We start from the raw sequence: 17,051 nt of genomic DNA, 5'->3' as shown, positions 1-17,051 counted from the left end.
TCACCTCGCCGCCATGAAATATGAACCAAGGAATGCACGTGTGGGCGCATGAATCACGTCGACGGCGTTCTATAGGTCAATTGCGCTCGTGGGCAGGAGATCATCTCGCAAGCCCTTGTTCTTAAGTCATTGATGTCAACGGCGATTGAACATCAGTCATCCCAACGTACCGGCGGAGAGTCTCGGCCTGGTCCGGGGCGTCTGCATCTCTTGGCGGGCGTGCGGCAGCATGTGGTAGCGCTTGGCCTCGTTGACCAGGTCCCGACACGCCTCGGAGGATTTGATCAGCTCCTCGTTGTCCACCACGTTGAGGAGGTAGGAGGGGTGGATGAAAGGAAGACGCACCACGGCCAGAAGATCCGACAAATTCTGCAGACACACAACCGCGAGAGAAGTTTGAATAATGGGATTTGAGATTATAGAAAAAAACTCGACAGAGGGAAACAAAAACATAAAGACACAAAACAGCAGTTACAGGATTCAAATTAATTTAAATGGAGGGAAACTGCCAGGGATGATCAAAGAGGTTTTACGAGAGCGGCATTGAACAAATAGCAGAATTAAACACTGATCACAGCGAGTAAACACCTCACTCGGATTAACTCCCTCGCTCGTTATAATTGTAGTTTATTGCAGTCGAAGTAGCTCTAATATCATAAATGATGAAAATAAAAAACTTGCTTCTCATCAAAAGCCACGGCGAGAGTTTTTGAAAAATGACTTAGTAGGGAAGGATATTGGACGAGCTAGCATGTGTGTCAGGACCTCGTCGATTTATGGAGACGCTGGTTTTTATACCTGAATAAATGAGATGCGCTCCAAGAACCCGAGAGTACAGTGATGTGAAAGGTGGTGCAATGATTTCACACGGCTATCCTCTTGACTTTTACAAGATTAAAGACTTGTGTAAAAAATTCAGAGAAAACTGATGTAAAACTGCATAACAATACTTTCTACACAAAGCCATGAATGCACATACCTGAACACCTTCAGCACTCTTGTGTTTGTTAAAAGTTTAATTGCTTTTTGCTTATTTATTTGTAGATGCTTTTTAAGATAACATCTTCCTAAAACAACAACAAACAAATTATACAGGGTGGTTTTACAACACAAAAGCAAATAAAGGACTTTCACAAAAACAACAATAAAACATATATCCTTTTAAGTAGTAGGAACTGATTCATTGTGTGTGAAATAATTATTTCTTTCTTAATATTTGGATATAAAGTTTTCACTTTTCACTTGGTACTTGCTTTAGAGGTATTTTGCTGACATTCCTGTTACTGTTTTTTTTTTTAAACCTTTTAATGGTTAAGACTTAATATTGCTATGAGATGAAGCAGCTAGTGTCCCTTAAAGTGGCTAAAAAGTCAAAGATCAATAAAAAAAGGGCAGAATTAAGATGACAAAAAAAAGACAATTACATGTTTTTTTGCAAGCCAAAGATAGATACAGAGTATAAATCATGCAGAAGAACGGTTGTCAGTCAATCTGATGATATAAATCAAAACCACTTTGGTCTAGAAACTATCTTTACTTACTAATTAAAAAGGGTTAGATGTCAATTGAAGGGGATTGTGCAATATTTTGAATTTAAAAGTCCTGTCTGTTCAAAGAATGTAGCATGTGACCATGCTACATTATTTGGTATGGTATATACACATGGTACCGGCCATGTCTATTAGAAAGTTCAGAGTAGACTTCCTGAGGAGGCTCCAATCCTTTAACATCCATATATTTCTTTGATCTATCTTCAATATATTTGCACTTTATCATCCCTCGAACTTCGTTCTTTTTATTTGCACTTTTCACTCTATCTATCTAAATGGTTCAGTGTTTTAAATGGCAGTGTATGTTCACGAGTGAATAAAGGTATTAATGAACTGCAATTACAGTGGGAAGGGTATTTAAAGAAGTATATATAAAACATTGATGGTTTTGGTCTGTTGAAACCCATGCCATAACAGAAGAACATTAACTGCCAATTTAATTTTTTTAAAGCCTATATTCCAAAATATACATTTTAAAAAGTTTGGAGGTTAAATTTTCAAATCCTCACACAAATGCAAGATTTAACTTGTCTAATAAACCTTCAGATATTGATATTTATCATGTGTTGCACAAGAGTCTCAAGGCAAATATCTTTCTGCAGAAGAAGATTTGAATAATAAATACTGACAAACTAAACCAATATACACAGAAAAGCAAAGTATTTCACGCAGAAAATAATATTGCAAATATAAAATGATCATAAGTGGATTAAAACGAGAGCAAAAGTTGCAATAATATGTAAAAAATGAGCTTCAACTGTCACAATGCATTATGGGACTTGTCAGGGGGATCTTGCTTATGCACTATCAGTGCTTCTATTTTATTATTAACTCTCAAATTATTAACTACTCCGATCCTGTTTTTGGTCAAATCATCCAGAATATTCACCTACTTATTCATTTCCAATGTGTACTTAGTTGCTCCGTGGAGCAGAAATGAGTCAGCAACCTTCTGTTTTCTCTTTCTTCTCTCCCTACACGTCTTTCCTCAGACAAATGAAGACATTCAGGAGCCAAACAACATGTAAATAAGTCATGAGTGCTCACTGGAGGAAAAACTTTTTTTTTCGCCCCTTGAAAATCGTAGACGCCCGGAAGCCAAACAAAGAAAATGATCCACGTTTCGCCTCGTCGGTCACATACATTACATGCGCTCTATAGGTGTGCCCGAGACGGAGCAAGGACGTTCTGTTTCCATAGCAACGCTGTCTATAGACTCTGCTGAAACGTCGTGTCAGTGTATTCTCTTATGACGGCCTCATCCGCGGCGACGGTGAAAAAAAAGCTGTAAACAAGCCGGAGCGCCGTCCAAGAGTGACCCCTCTCGCTTTGACCCTTTGGCCCCTCAGAGCGACTTGACCGCGGTCGCGGAGGGACGGGCGACGAAAACAACTCATCATTCAGCACCGAGCAAATAATAAGACGCCCGAGCGTCCTACTGTCCCACCTGAGAAAACACCGCTGTGGTTTCTTCAGTGTGCGACTGACCAGGGAGGAAAGAAATCTGACAGCTAAAGGCGGGGGAAAAGAAAGGAAGGAGCGGAAAGAGGGGACAGGATGTGTGATGGCAGCAGGAAGACAAACGAGCAGCAAGGACAGGGCAAGGATAAGAAGGATGGGAACCTAAAAGAATGGAATAGTAGAAGAGGGGACAGAAGAGAGATTATGGTGGTCAGTGGAATCTGCTGATGAATGCTGCTCCACTCCAGGCAGAAAGCTGACTGCAGAAGTTTGCTTTCCACCAAACAGATGCACACACTCGGCACAATAAGAGGTTGAAACGTGGTTATTCCTACTTCAGAAGGAGCCTGACCTGAGATGGATGATATGGGATTTTAAATGAGGCGTTTGAGACGATGAAAACTGTTTTTGTGTTTAGTTTAAAACTCTTAGAAAAAAGGCAGATCATGGTAACTAAAGATGATACTTCAGATGATCTTCAGAGGTTCATACAGATACAGTAGAAAAATGCATTAAACAATACATTGCAAAATAGGAAGAAACACTAAAAATATATAAAAACAGATATTTAAAAAAGAGAAAAAAAATCTAGGGTTAAAATGAATAAAATTGACCACAATATAATTTTAATTGCCATTATTAGTGGAGGATTCTATCAACTTGCTTAGGTACGCTTACGTTTAAATACTGTTTCACTATTTACAGAGTGCAGATTACAAATTGAAAAAGTGTGGACTGTTACAATAAGTTTGTATTATGATTGCTGAGGGGGAAAAAAATGTTGTTGTTGCAGAAGGTCTAGGTCCTGAGTCTCTTGCCTGAGGGTAGGATGTGTAAAAAGTCTGTGACCATAGTAAGATGGGTCGGATGTGATCCTCCCCGGGTCCTGGAGACGGCCATGTAGGTCTATGAAACGGGTTGTAAGCTTGAAATTGGTTGCCGAAATTAAAGGGCAGCTAAAGGAAAAACCCAACTCTCCTGACTCACTCACATGTTTCAAATGTTCTTCTTCTCTGAGATGCAGTCCAATGAAGCCAAGAGAGTGCTCCTGACCTCCACTGTGAATTCCTAGTTTTTTAGTACATCTGAAAAGCAATGTTTCTGGTCCATTTAGGATGGAATAGTACACGACACACATCTTTAAGGCATTTGGTCAATATCCTTTGATTTTCTCAGGAATATTATACAGAACTTACCAAACTAATCGGTTGTGTTTGCATAGATATTAACTAGTTGAAATCCTTCCGATAACTTTCTGAAGACGATTGCCATTGGAACATGTAAGCTACTAGGTTGGAATAGTTTTCCAAACCATCTGATTAAAAGTTGTGATTACTACTTAAGATAGAAAGTCTACATTTCCCAGGAATTGGCACATATATACACAGAGTTGCCTAATAATAGACATATCGACATCAACTTGTTAAACAGATGGAGAAACGTAAAGAAACAGACACAAATTGAGTACTGCAATAAAAGCAAAAAGCAAGAACAGCTCCAGAGAAAACAAAGATTCCAAAGTAATGAACAATGGGTATAGCATAGCACCTATCATAAGTACCAAAAAAAGGATAGCTCACCAGGATTTTGATCCATAGTCACAGAGTGAGAAAAACCACCCTCCCAAAAAAATGTAAAAGCACAAAAATAAATGTTTTGCTTTAATGCATTCCAGACAACCTAGCACACCACTCTTTCACAATGCCGTTGAATGCTAGATGCCATTCCCGGCGGAAGAATTCAAGCAGCTCAGCTTCATCCGATGGCTTGTGAGCGTCCTTCCTTTCCTTGCTCACATTCCAGAGGTTTTCCACTCAGGACGTGGCGATTAAGACAAACCTTTTATGACATAGCTATGGCAGTAGGTTGTCTTCCGGGATACTCTTTAACTAAGTTATATATTGACCATCAGTTGCTACGGGAGGTAACCCGTAGCAGCAGCCTTTAGAGGGCAGAGCAAGCATGAAGTAGAAGGGTTGTTTACATTGAAGAGGAGTAAAACGAGCCATTTTCAAGAGCAGATTATGAGTGAAATAGAAAATAATGTATTTTTGATTTAGGAAAATGTGCCTAATATCCAGCACAAGTGATAAGGTTTGAATTTCCTGCTATATACAAACATGTTTTTCGGTTAGTCAGAAGCAATCAAATCAGTTTCACCACCAGTGTAAGTCAACCAAAGGTAGTGCTCAGCGTGAAGGAAGCGACTCGCTCGTTTATCAAAAATGTTGACTCCGATCAGACCTGAACAGAAGCAAGTGAAGCTTCAGACTTGATATTCAATAACAAGCCACTTCTCTGCTGGTTTTACATAACAGCCTCACCGACGTCTCGGAGTATATTGCATCATTAGAGCGCGAGTGTTGATGTTTAAATCCAGTCGGAGCGCTGGCGGGCCTGGATGGAATCTGCCTGTTCTGACCCTCACAGCAGAATCAAAGCCGCATGTGGGCCCGTTCCAGCCAGGTGGTGAACTTACTGGCACGGCAGAAATAAATGTGCTCAAATGCATCAAGGTGCAAAGGCGAAATCTCGATCCCATTAGGGACAACAGATGGATGGTGCAGACAGCCCCACTTCCAATTCTGCCCGGAGTCAGCTCCAGAGTGAAACTTTTTTTGATAAGTGTATTGCATCTTAATATTCTCACTGACAGGTGAACTACTCCTGCAGTTTGACGGTTTAAAAAGTGCTTTATTTTATGCCTGGATTAGCCTAAGGATTGTGGAGAAAGTTTTTTGTTTCTTGTTTGTTTTGCAGCTACAAAACTGTGCATTATTTTGAAAAGTTATATAGTGTTTATTTAAAACTTGAGTTGTGGTTCTCAAGACCGTTTCGATGGGCAGTTATTTGTTGTCTTGTCTTGAACGTTTGCTGTCAAAGTAGTCTTTTTGAATAATGTACCGCAATTATTTTCCAACTGACACATATGTCCATATATTTAAAGGTCACAGAAGGGGATCAATATACTTAAATATACACTTATTTAGTTTTTTTGGAACAATTTGTCAGGGCTTTAATATAGGAGTGAAATTGTATCTCTTTAAAGTGATTCTACATACTTTCTGGATCATCTGTTCGAAACAATATTAAATCAAGTTGTGGGCGCTTTTTTATGGAAATATATAGGTATTATTAAATGTAAGTGCACTTAAAAATGTAGCTGTGAACCATTAACATATGAGAATCCTGGCGATATTCGTTTGGACTGATTCAGAAAAGTCTTTAAGACTAGTTTTGTAATGGTCATAAACTATGGATCCGTTTTAACACTACAGTGAAGTCTGGTCCTCCTGCTCTCACTACTTTTATACTACCTTTATCTGAGTTTTACCCTTTATAACAAACAAATAAATTGGTTGGCTAATAATCAAAAATATTTTTGATTCAAAGTCATTACAGCCCACGCCAAAATCATCTCATTGAAGCTATAGTTCATATTTTTATTTTGGTCTCAACTTTGGTTTTTGGTCTTGATCTGGAAAAGCCTTGTTCTGGTCTTGGTCCCTGCTGAGGTGGTCTTATCTACAAGTCTATTCTTCAGTTAAGATCAGGCGATCAAGGTTTTATGGGTGGACAAAAGAAACTGCTTATTGAAAAAGGGAGAAATATTTTATTCTTAAAAAGCTAATTCAAGGGGAAAATAAAAATAAAAATAGAAAGATCTGAGACCCTTACATACAGGGCAGAAAAAAAGCCCCCCAAAAAGCACGGTTATTAATTTTTCCTGATATTCATTTTCTTTTTGTGTATGACAAGAGAAACTTGAACTTCATTCAAAATGCTTTAAGGTAGTGGTGACCTCAGTAAAAACAGAAAATGTAAGTAAAGTCAACACAAATGATTGAAAACTTTTACTCAATACTTGTTTGTCTACGGCTTTATCTTTGTGCGACCTTGCCATTCAGAAGCTTTTCATGCGACGTATGTGAAAGCCTTACACTGATGCGTGTATGTTTTCTTGGTTTTTCTTGGAACTGTACAGTAGGACCCTGTACTAAAGAAACGTCTTCACCCGCTGGCCTTGTATAACACTCACTTTCTTATGAATAGTTTAAGAACTAATCTCAGAGGAAAATATTGATTAAGATGAAAGCAGTGAAGCTATATGTTATATAGAAGTAAAATGCTATGTTGTGCTTGATTACTTGCACAAGTTTTATTGAAGACAAACAAAAGCAGATGTTTCGTCCACTACACACAAATACACATCTGAGGATCCTACTGCTTACTTATTGTTGGACTTCAAGAATACGGTTTGATGGACCAACATATGTATGGTGATTTTTATCATTGTGTTACTATTACTGTAAAGATGTTGACCTCTTCATCCCAAATTCTTGAATCAAAAGAGGTGTGCCAAGATTCACTATTTTAGCTTCATTTGCCAAAGATGTTGTACAATTGTACCAGGTAATATCAATTTACCACTTAAAAACAAAAACAAAAAAGATAATACCCATGTTTTTGTTTTTGAATGAATTTTTAAGAAAAGCACTTAGATTCAGGTTCAAGCTTCAAGATCACGACCAAAAAGTAATCTGTCTATTAGCAACATTTCAAGACACTTTTATTTAAATCTGTTTAAAGTTTTTTGGTAACAAACAAACAAAAAAACACAACTCGACTGAACAAGTTGATTTTAAAATGTATTGTCAGATTGTCCTAATTGACCCCTAGAACCTAGAAGATTATTAAACGTGAGTGTGTTTTGTGTTGTTGTAGTTGCACTTACATATAGTATATATATATTTAATATTAGGGTTATGGTAAGAGTTTATTTGATTATTTATTCATATTTAAATACATAAATGAAAAGTGTATTAAATGGAGCCATTGAAAAAAGCGTATGAACGAAGGGTTAGCTGTGGCCTAGATGTTGGATCTTTTATTCAAGAACTTTTTTGTTGGAGATTCATTATTCAAAACTATTTTTATTTACTGTATTGTATTTTTAAGTAAGTAAGTTATTAGTATTAATCAAGACCATTGTCACAAAGATCATGGATGGATTAGCACGTAAGGCTTCTGCGACACAAGCCACTGCAGTCCTACGACTTTTAAAAAAAAGTATTTCTAGTGCTGTTCTATTTTTTTGTGAACACTCTCAACTTTATTTCTAACTTCAAGGGTCGCGATGCAATCATGTTCTCTCCAGCTTGCAACAAGAAACCTTACTGCTAAAAAAAACAAAAAAACAAATAGACTGAACAAGTTACCCTTATGGACGGGGTTGACCCGAACAGCGAGGATGTCTGACCCGTATTTGTAATCCGGAATTTCTTCCCGCAGAATTCATACTGTACGCGTTGAACAGCAACAACAAAACCCACGGTCTGTTGTTTCATGACAGAAATAATCCTGATGGAAGCACGGTTCGTGTCAAAAGTTCATTAGGCATCAAACTCACAAATAGTGTTGTTGTATAAGCCACTTTCACTCTCTGCGCTCCTTCTTCCTCTATTTATGGTAAAAAGATTTACTCTCCATCTACGTCTCTAACTACCTCACTATCTCACCCACTTCTTTTTTTTTTTTACTTATCATCTCTCTCTCTCTTCCTCTCCACACCTCCATTTCCAGCCCAGCGCTCTTCCTCCCACACATGCATACATCGATATGGAAATGAGTGTGAGTCGAACACTCACAGCTAATATTTAAATCCAAGTGTCAGACCTCGTGAAAAAAGAAAAAAAAAGAAGCTTCCTGCCAGCCATTGAATCTACAAGTAGACAATTTTGTGGATACTGTTAACTCAGGGAAATTTGAAGGGTTTTTTAAATGAGAAAGTTTTATTTGGATGGTGATACAAGCAGATGAAACTTATCTGGATTTAACGTTTGCAGCTTCAAATCAGTGCTTATAAAGCACATTAAATAACGTTATTGAATTAGGTTTCTATCAGCCTACCTGTTGGTGTGCATATATAGGACGGTGACAGGAATGATACTCTATAATGTTATCTGACACTAACTTATTATAAGGAAAGGTTCATTTTATTTTCTTGTTCGAGTTTTGGTCTCATTTTCCCTGATATTTTGTTCTCTAAAATACATACAATCAACATGTAATTCAAAATATCGTTATATTAATTCACTCTCACTTTGTATCGGAACATTTACTGTCAAATACCCTCATGTATGCGTATCATGAACAGAATTTAGCCCAAAATAATACAGCAGATACAGCAGTCAGAACACAACTTAGACAAAGTGCATTACTATAGAAACATTTAAACACTCAAAGTTATTTAAAGTTTTCTTTTGAAATTTTAGAAATCACTTTTAAACTGTTGAACTGCAACGACAATATAACAGCCCTAATTTTCAGCAAGGACTTACACAGACATGTCAATTCTGTGTTATTCTTTCTTACCTGCAAGTAAAGTGTGACTTTAAACCACATCTTATTTCTATTCCTTATTGAAGTTAAAGCTTTAAGTCGGATTTCTAACCTGCCAAGTACATATTGTCAAGAATAGTTTGAGTTCTCATTACTAAACATGTATCAACCCGAAAGAGCCGACTCTGGACGTTTAACCATTACCTAAACCCTAAACAGACATTTGTTAGAGGTAGGATTCAAACAAAAGAGAGATATAAAAGCAGCAAACAAACACAAATTAAATTCTAAAAGAAATTTGGTGGCATGCTGTCAGCAGAATAAAAAGGAAATAAAAGCGTTAACTGAAAACTGGGCAGCAAGATAACAAAACAACATTCAATTAGACAATGTAATATACACTGTAGAAAGAAGAGACAATGAAAATAATACAACGACCTAACCCATAATTAATTTAAGTAGTTCCTTGCTCCACTTTCAAAAAAAGGCAGTCCTTGAAACAAACAAGAATTTACAAGCAGCATTTATTATTTTCCGTTTTTAATCATCTAGTTCAACCAGCATTTTATTATTAATTATGCTGGTAGAGTGCAGGCAGCACAAGTATTGTAGCCTTTAAAATGAATATAAAAATAACTCTCTGGGGCAAGATTTAGACTTGTTGGAATTCATTGTATTCAATGTTTTCAAACCAAATGTAACTGTTTATAGACTATGAGCACTATAAGTTCATACTGAGTATATTTGCAAACTCAGTCAGCCAATTATTTCATCGTCTGCTTCGGTCTGGATGCGAAATAACAGTTATTTTCAAATAATGGTATTTTAATTCCAGTCATTCCAACTGGATCCTGGAAGGTTTTGAAGGATTTGTCTCTGACATGTATGCCTTCTACCACTGCAGCTCGTGAACCTTTGTTCAAAACTAGCAACATAATGGAGAGCAATCATTTCTAAAAGACTGTATACTATTGAATCACGAAAAAACATGTGACTGCTGTGCCAAAAATATGTTACTGTTCATTAACAATGTTTTAGGGTTACTAGCTGAAATTGTGACGGCAACAGGTGTTCTATTGGTTAGGATTCAGTGCATCTGGATTTGATTCCTAGACACTCCATTTTATTCACACAATGACAATATTAAGTCACGTGAAAAACACACTTGGGAGAAGGTATGCAGTATCTGTTCTAGTTTAACACTCAAAAGTGTTTGTTAGCATGACAAAGCATAACATAACTGTTAGCATAACTGAAAAGGTTATGACTTAAATTTGAAGATTTTCATTGTTTTTCATTAAGGATTAAGGTATATAAATTTTGGCTGTGTTTCAAATTACCATCTGGATTCAGGAATTTCTTGAAGGTTTTGGGGATTCTTTCTGTTTAGGGAATAACTCGTATGCTAAAGCGTTCCCAGATATTGCTAGTAACAATCTAAGGGAGGCCAGAAATAGCTGCAAAACATACACTTTGCGTGGAAATTAGCTGCTTGGAGGAGGTCTGCTTTTACAGCCTTATATATTCATTTTCTATCACTTTTTCCTTTATAGGGGTTGTGGGGGGGGGGGGCTGGGAGACTATCCCATCTTCAGGCAAGAGGCGGGGGGACACCCTGAAAAAGATGATAGTCTGTCGCAGGACACAAAAAGATATACAACCATTCACTCATACCCATGGACAATTTCCTCAAGTTCCCAATCTGTATGTTTTTAGGACTGTGGGAGGAAACCGGAGCCAAAACCCAAAAAACATGAGTTGGAGAACATACAAACTCCACATAGAAAGGACGCAAGTTGCCTTCCCCCCAACCCAGAAGAGAACCTGCAACCCCGCTTTCACAACTTTTCTAGTTGGTGGTTGGCAAATTGGGTAATTGAACACAAACATCTGTAGACACTTAAAGCATCACTGCTTGAACTGTCGTATCAAGAAGGCTTTTATCTTCCTCTTGAAAAGAAGGAGTACATTTATGACACACCGTATGCTCCACTAAACTGCCGTCACACGCGCAATATTTGGTGCATGAGAGCACTCATGACACTACCTGGATGGAGCACTCAGCTTATGAAGTTTTGCTGTCTAAATTACGCACTTAAGCGCTGCCATAGACATTAAAACATTCAGTTATTGCTCATATTTTATTTTAGTATTCAAGGCAAATTTTTGTTCAAATGAAAATACGAGTTTAACGGTTAATATAATGTATTTAAATGGAAAATGTATTGTAAAATAGTGTGTTGTTGCCGTCGACTTCTTTTTCAACTCGAATATCAAACTTTTCTAATCACAGTAAGGTGTGAAACAATCAAAAGAACGCATGACGGCATCACAGGCATGATGTATCGAGCGCCGATTAAAGTGATTTCGGAAGCTGCTGATGTGTTCAGCGCTCGGATTTGTTCTTGATTGATTGTGTGTTCCGTTATTGGTCACGTTTGAGGATGAAAGCTCAGGATCACAAGGTTCCTGATCACAACCGTGTTCTTCCAAGACGGTGAGCGGTATGTGTCGATTTAAATGCCACGGCGTTGACCCCTTTGATCGTTTGCTAGGACCTCGATAAGGTAGGCAATTGAATAACACGCAAACATGTCGCAGGGGCTTACGATAAGCTTTCACGCCCTAATAGATAAAACACATATCATTTCTGAATCGAGACTCTATTTTGATTTGTAGTAGTGCTCTTAAAGCACAATGGACCGTTTATGATTTTATCTTTTATGATATGGATGACACAAACGTTGGTCCTCAATATAGAAAAACATTCAGTCTTGTCTTGGTCTCAACAGTCTCCTGTCTTTGTAGTGTCTTAGTATCTGCGGAGAAGTTCTTCACTAAAAGTCTTCTCTTAATGTATGTGCAGTTTTGAGATTTTGTGTTCGTGCAACAGTCTCTAAAAAACATGGCAGGACTCCCTACCGTTCTAATAAAGCTTCCATTTCACTCTCTATTTTTCCACCTGTTGCATCCTGCTTAACTACATTTCTTACCTTCCTTGATATCTATCCATTACTCTTCATCCTAAATATGTTTTTAATCACTTCTGTTTGTTTGGTCCTCTATTGTATTTCTATATATTCATGTTTCGCCTCTACTTCCCTAAAAACTTTTTTCCCCACTACAAATCACTATATCATCAGCAAACATGGTGGTTTTCTCCTAACCCCGTTTATCTGAGTAATACTTCTCTCACCTTGTGTCAGTCATTGTGTAGCCTTGTGTATCTATCACTCCTAGATGTCACCACTTTTACGAGTCTCCTTTTCTACAAACATTAACTTAATGAAAACAACAGATCTGACAATTTAGGAATGTGTGTACACAAAATGATTTCTTATACCTAAGCCACAATTACCTTCCTTTATGGACCATACATGGGAAAACTGGATGATGATTGAAGCATTAGGCATGGTCCAGTTTGTAGACTATATTGACCCAGGAATTGGAACCCATGATCGTGAGGGTTTTTAGGGAAAAATAAAAGGTAGTGTCAAAAACGGCCTCATCCGAAGCAAAACTTGTTTTTAATGAGTTATTCTGCAGCTCCTCACAGAGTAATACCACAATGCTTCGCAGAGTAATACTGTTGCCCCTTGCGGAATAATACCACAACGCCTTGTTGTGTTATACAACAATGCCTCGCAGAGTAATAATCACAACGCGTTGCTGTGGTATACTGCAATGCATCGCGTAGTAATACGACAAGGCCTAGTGGAGTAATACCACGGAGCCTGGCTGATTGATGCCACAATGCCTTGCAGAGACAGTAAAACGCCTCACGGAGTATTACCACAAAACCTCTCATAGTAATACCCACAGCTTTCATAGCTTTCCAACTTTTTGCCAGGTCGATATTTTGAGAATATTTAAGGATTTAAGTGAACCTTTCAGTATAAAAAAAAACATTGTACTCATTAGACATATGTTTGACATCAAGTCTTAAAAAAAACTATAGGATTCTAAAAATCTGCAAAGTCTCCAAAGAAAGATTTCCCACACAGGGACCAATTATTATGATTTAAAATGAATTAAATGCATAAAATGTCATGAGATTTCTGTGAAGAAACATAGTTAGCCTCAAGAAGTAACTTTAAATAACAATAATATGTGGATTAGTTATTTTTAGCATTGAAGAGAGGATGGAGGAGAAAGATAAAAGTATGCTTCCAAATAATTCTGGCATAAATGCTCTGAAGCTTTTTTATGGAGATTCACTCAAAATGACAGAATCTGATTTGATTTTTAACTCAAATTGGGACTTATATTTATCACTATGTCTGGAAATCTTCAGAGGATGTATTCAGAAGCATCCTCCATTCTCCCCTTAAAATAATGACTCTCCTCGCTTGACATATAGGAACGATGGAACTCAAATCCTGACGACATCTAATTCAGATGACATCGTATGACATACATTTTCTAACGAGCTATAGTTGACATTTTCAGACGAAAATTGGACGTAGGAGTCCACTCGACATGCCATCGCCGTCTACCGACCTCACCTGGAAAAACTTTGTTTTCGCCCCACACATGCGGCCACACACTTGTTTCTTTTTAGCAAGCGGACCGAGGCGTGTGAATGGCTGAGCCCCGGTGAGAGGCAGGTATAATGCGTCCAACAGGAAGCTGCTCAGATCTGTCAAAAAAGGCAGCGGGGAAGCAGCCGGGAGGCGGCCATCTACTAACACGGATGACAAATGTCCGCTGAGCATTCCCCCCAATTCCACTACTGTCAGTGCAGACTAACGCCTCACGCTATATGTGAGCGTGTGAAATATGATTTAGTGCCACATTGACATCGAATAAATGACACGGGAAGCGTCATCTTTTTTGCTTTACCGTGCGCTGATAGGAGCATGTGTCTGCTTTAGCGAGAAAAATAGGCGACCCGATGCTGAAGAGATGGAATAATATGTAAAGTACCCTTGAGTCATGGACGCAAAATTACGTGTCTGCCACTGAGTGCCCGATTTATTACCAGGAATGCACTAGTAGATAACTTAGGAGTCGAGCAACATTTTCACTTTTTATTCACTCTTCAACGCGATCTTTTCCCTCGATGACTCTAACGTGGAAACACAAGGTAGTAGGTCACGTTTCACAACTTCTCGAGTTGGTGTTTGGTAAATTGCGTAATTGATCACAAACATCAGCAGACACTGAAAGCATCATTGCTTGAAATGTCGTTTTGAGGCTTGAAGTATCAGGAAGGCTTTTATCTTCCTCTTGAAAAGAAGGAGCGTACATTTATGACACGCCGTATGCTCCACTAAACGGTCGTCATTTGTGCAACATTTAATACGCGTCTTTCACCGAGAGCTCGATTTATTACCCGGAATACACTAGTAGATAACTTAAGAGTCGAGCAACAGATTTATTCACTCTTTAACTTTAAACATCTCTAACCATTCATGGAAACACAAGGTTAGAAGGTCACGTTTCTATTTACTTCTTATTCTTTTCTAAAGAATGTTTTCATAAAATGTTTTTGTATCTTAATGCCTTATTGTAATAATAAAAAAAAAGAAGATTTGACCTTAAAGGTAGAAGTACAAGACTGTATGATAGACATATACCACCAAAAAAGAAAATATTTCCTCAAAATGATCAGGAATGTTGCTAAGAGCACTACAGCATTTTTACATTTTGGTAATCTGGGAAAATATTAAAATATATTATTTTTGACCCAAATCACAATTAAATCAACTTCCATGTGACTCTAGTGCCAAAAAACATTGTTTGTTTTCCCTGTTGATTCAGGGATTGTTTTCAAGTCGCTAGATTATACTCTTACACATATACACATAATACTCAGGTGTGGGAAATAGTAATAGAGAAATAAAAGGTAAAACTGTAAAAATATTTTGGTATATTTCTTTTAAATGATCTGTAATATAATGAAATTATAGGGACATTTTTAAATATGTTATTTATTAGGGGTGTGTATTGGCAAGAATCTGGCATTACGATACATATAACGATACAAGGGCAACAATAAGATGAATGCGATATATTGCAATACTCTAGGAACAAGGATATATTTGTAGTATTGTCGAGTACTTGACTCTGGTGTTGCAAAATTTACAGACCACATGACTCTTGACGAAGTCGTAACTGCTTCCATTTGTTTTGAAACTAAAATATGTCCGAACATCAGCTTTAAACGCTACTGGAGACGATTGTATCCTCTCGACCTCAGTCATCCCTTGGATCTTATGGGATTTCATTTTTTTTTCTGTTTTTTTTTGGGATACAGTTCTGTCAAATATCAGTACAGTATCGTGGCTCTATTGATATTTTCTCACGTGCTTATTATTCATTTATTTACATGTTTTTACAGGATACAAATGTAAAATATATACAAGAAAAGTTAATTACAAAAGATAACTGTGGAACTTTAAATGAAAACAATATATATAAGTGGCTAAAAAAATAAATAATTGAGATAATTTAAGATAAACCTTATAGTGCCCACAATGGGGAAAGTTGTGTAGTCATAATGCATATATAATTAAAAAATTTAATAATTGAAATAAAAAAAAATTTAACAATGGAAAACATTTGGATAAGTTGAATAATTACACTTAAATTGTATGAAATAGAAAAGAAAACCCAGAAGAAAATTGCAGTTTGACTTTCATTTCTGGATCTTCTATCAAGGGAATTTTATTTAATTTCATAGTTGGGTTTGTGGAGAGAGTTCCTTGGCAGAGGGATGCACTTTTTCAGCGCTGTTTTCAGAATCTACCTCGAACACAGGGATGCATTCATTAAAGACTAGTTCTAAATGCAACAGAAATAAACACGTCGGACACCAGCCAGTCAGAGCCTGACGCAGAAAACCAGGCAATGACTGACAGATGTGTCGTCTCTTCGTTTAACCTGGACCATGTGTCTGCAAACGTGGCTGCTCGCAATCCTCTGCGGGGCTTCAAGTATGCACGCTCACTATGTGACTCACAACTGAGTGCTCAATAGAGTGCGTGCCCATGTTTAGCCTTAAAGCACTAAAAAACCCACTCAGCCGAGGCGAGCGTAACACATGCAGCTCGCCGTGTGCTTTCGCTTTTTTCCTCTTTTTTTTCCCTCCAAAACACATTATGGATGAGTAAAATATGTCCCTGCAAATGGCGGTAACATTTTCTTCTTTGGTTCACGAGATGCTCTCGTCGAATGGTTCTATGTTTTCGGGGGCTGCGTGACGATGTGAGCATGTCAGCCCGAGGGATGGCGGGGAGACGGACGACAGACGCTTACAGCCGCCCTGAGCGCCGACTGACAGGTGCAATGTGTTCTCCTCCGAGGCCCATTTCAGCCTGACTTCATTTGGAGAAGAAAAAAAAAAAGAGTTCTACGTTCATTTCATTCATGACATGCTGCTTTCTTCACATTAACATTAAAACTTTCTTCGGGCTTTCTTCTTCCCTAAAAGTATCCTCTCGTCTGTTTTTTTTTTTCCTCGTGACTCCAGGAACTTTTTGTTTTGGTTCTCCATACATTGCATCTCCTGGGTGCTTATAAGTGAACCCAGTGGAGATGCGACGCCTCTGACTTGCTCACAGCCGCCATGGATGAGCGATTGTTTTCAACTGGCTGCACACATCAGCGCCGGCTCCGCTCTGGGACGGAGGAGGACACAGATGAGAATGTAGGTCCGGAGTTCACTGGCTTGCATCGTATCGCGTCCGCAACTCT

At 38.0% G+C, this 17,051-nt stretch overlaps 1 protein-coding gene across 2 annotated transcripts in view; it reads right to left on the bottom strand.

The window, feature by feature from the left end:
• The window catches only part of klhl29 (kelch-like family member 29), a 379,680-nt gene that overhangs the window by 97,178 nt on the left and 265,451 nt on the right, over positions 1-17,051 (bottom strand). For both annotated transcript variants that reach the window (XM_087813067.1, XM_087813068.1), the window contains exon 10: positions 171-369. In XM_087813067.1, the coding sequence (XP_087669193.1) occupies positions 171-369 (199 nt within the window). The remainder of the gene's footprint in view (positions 1-170; positions 370-17,051) is intronic.

Source organism: Callionymus lyra, chromosome 17 (genome assembly GCF_982586985.1).
Source record: "Callionymus lyra chromosome 17, fCalLyr1.hap1.1, whole genome shotgun sequence".
Lineage (NCBI taxonomy): Eukaryota > Metazoa > Chordata > Actinopteri > Syngnathiformes > Callionymidae > Callionymus > Callionymus lyra.
Note: the sequence above shows the minus strand (reverse complement) of the source record. Positions and strands in the feature narration are given on the sequence as shown.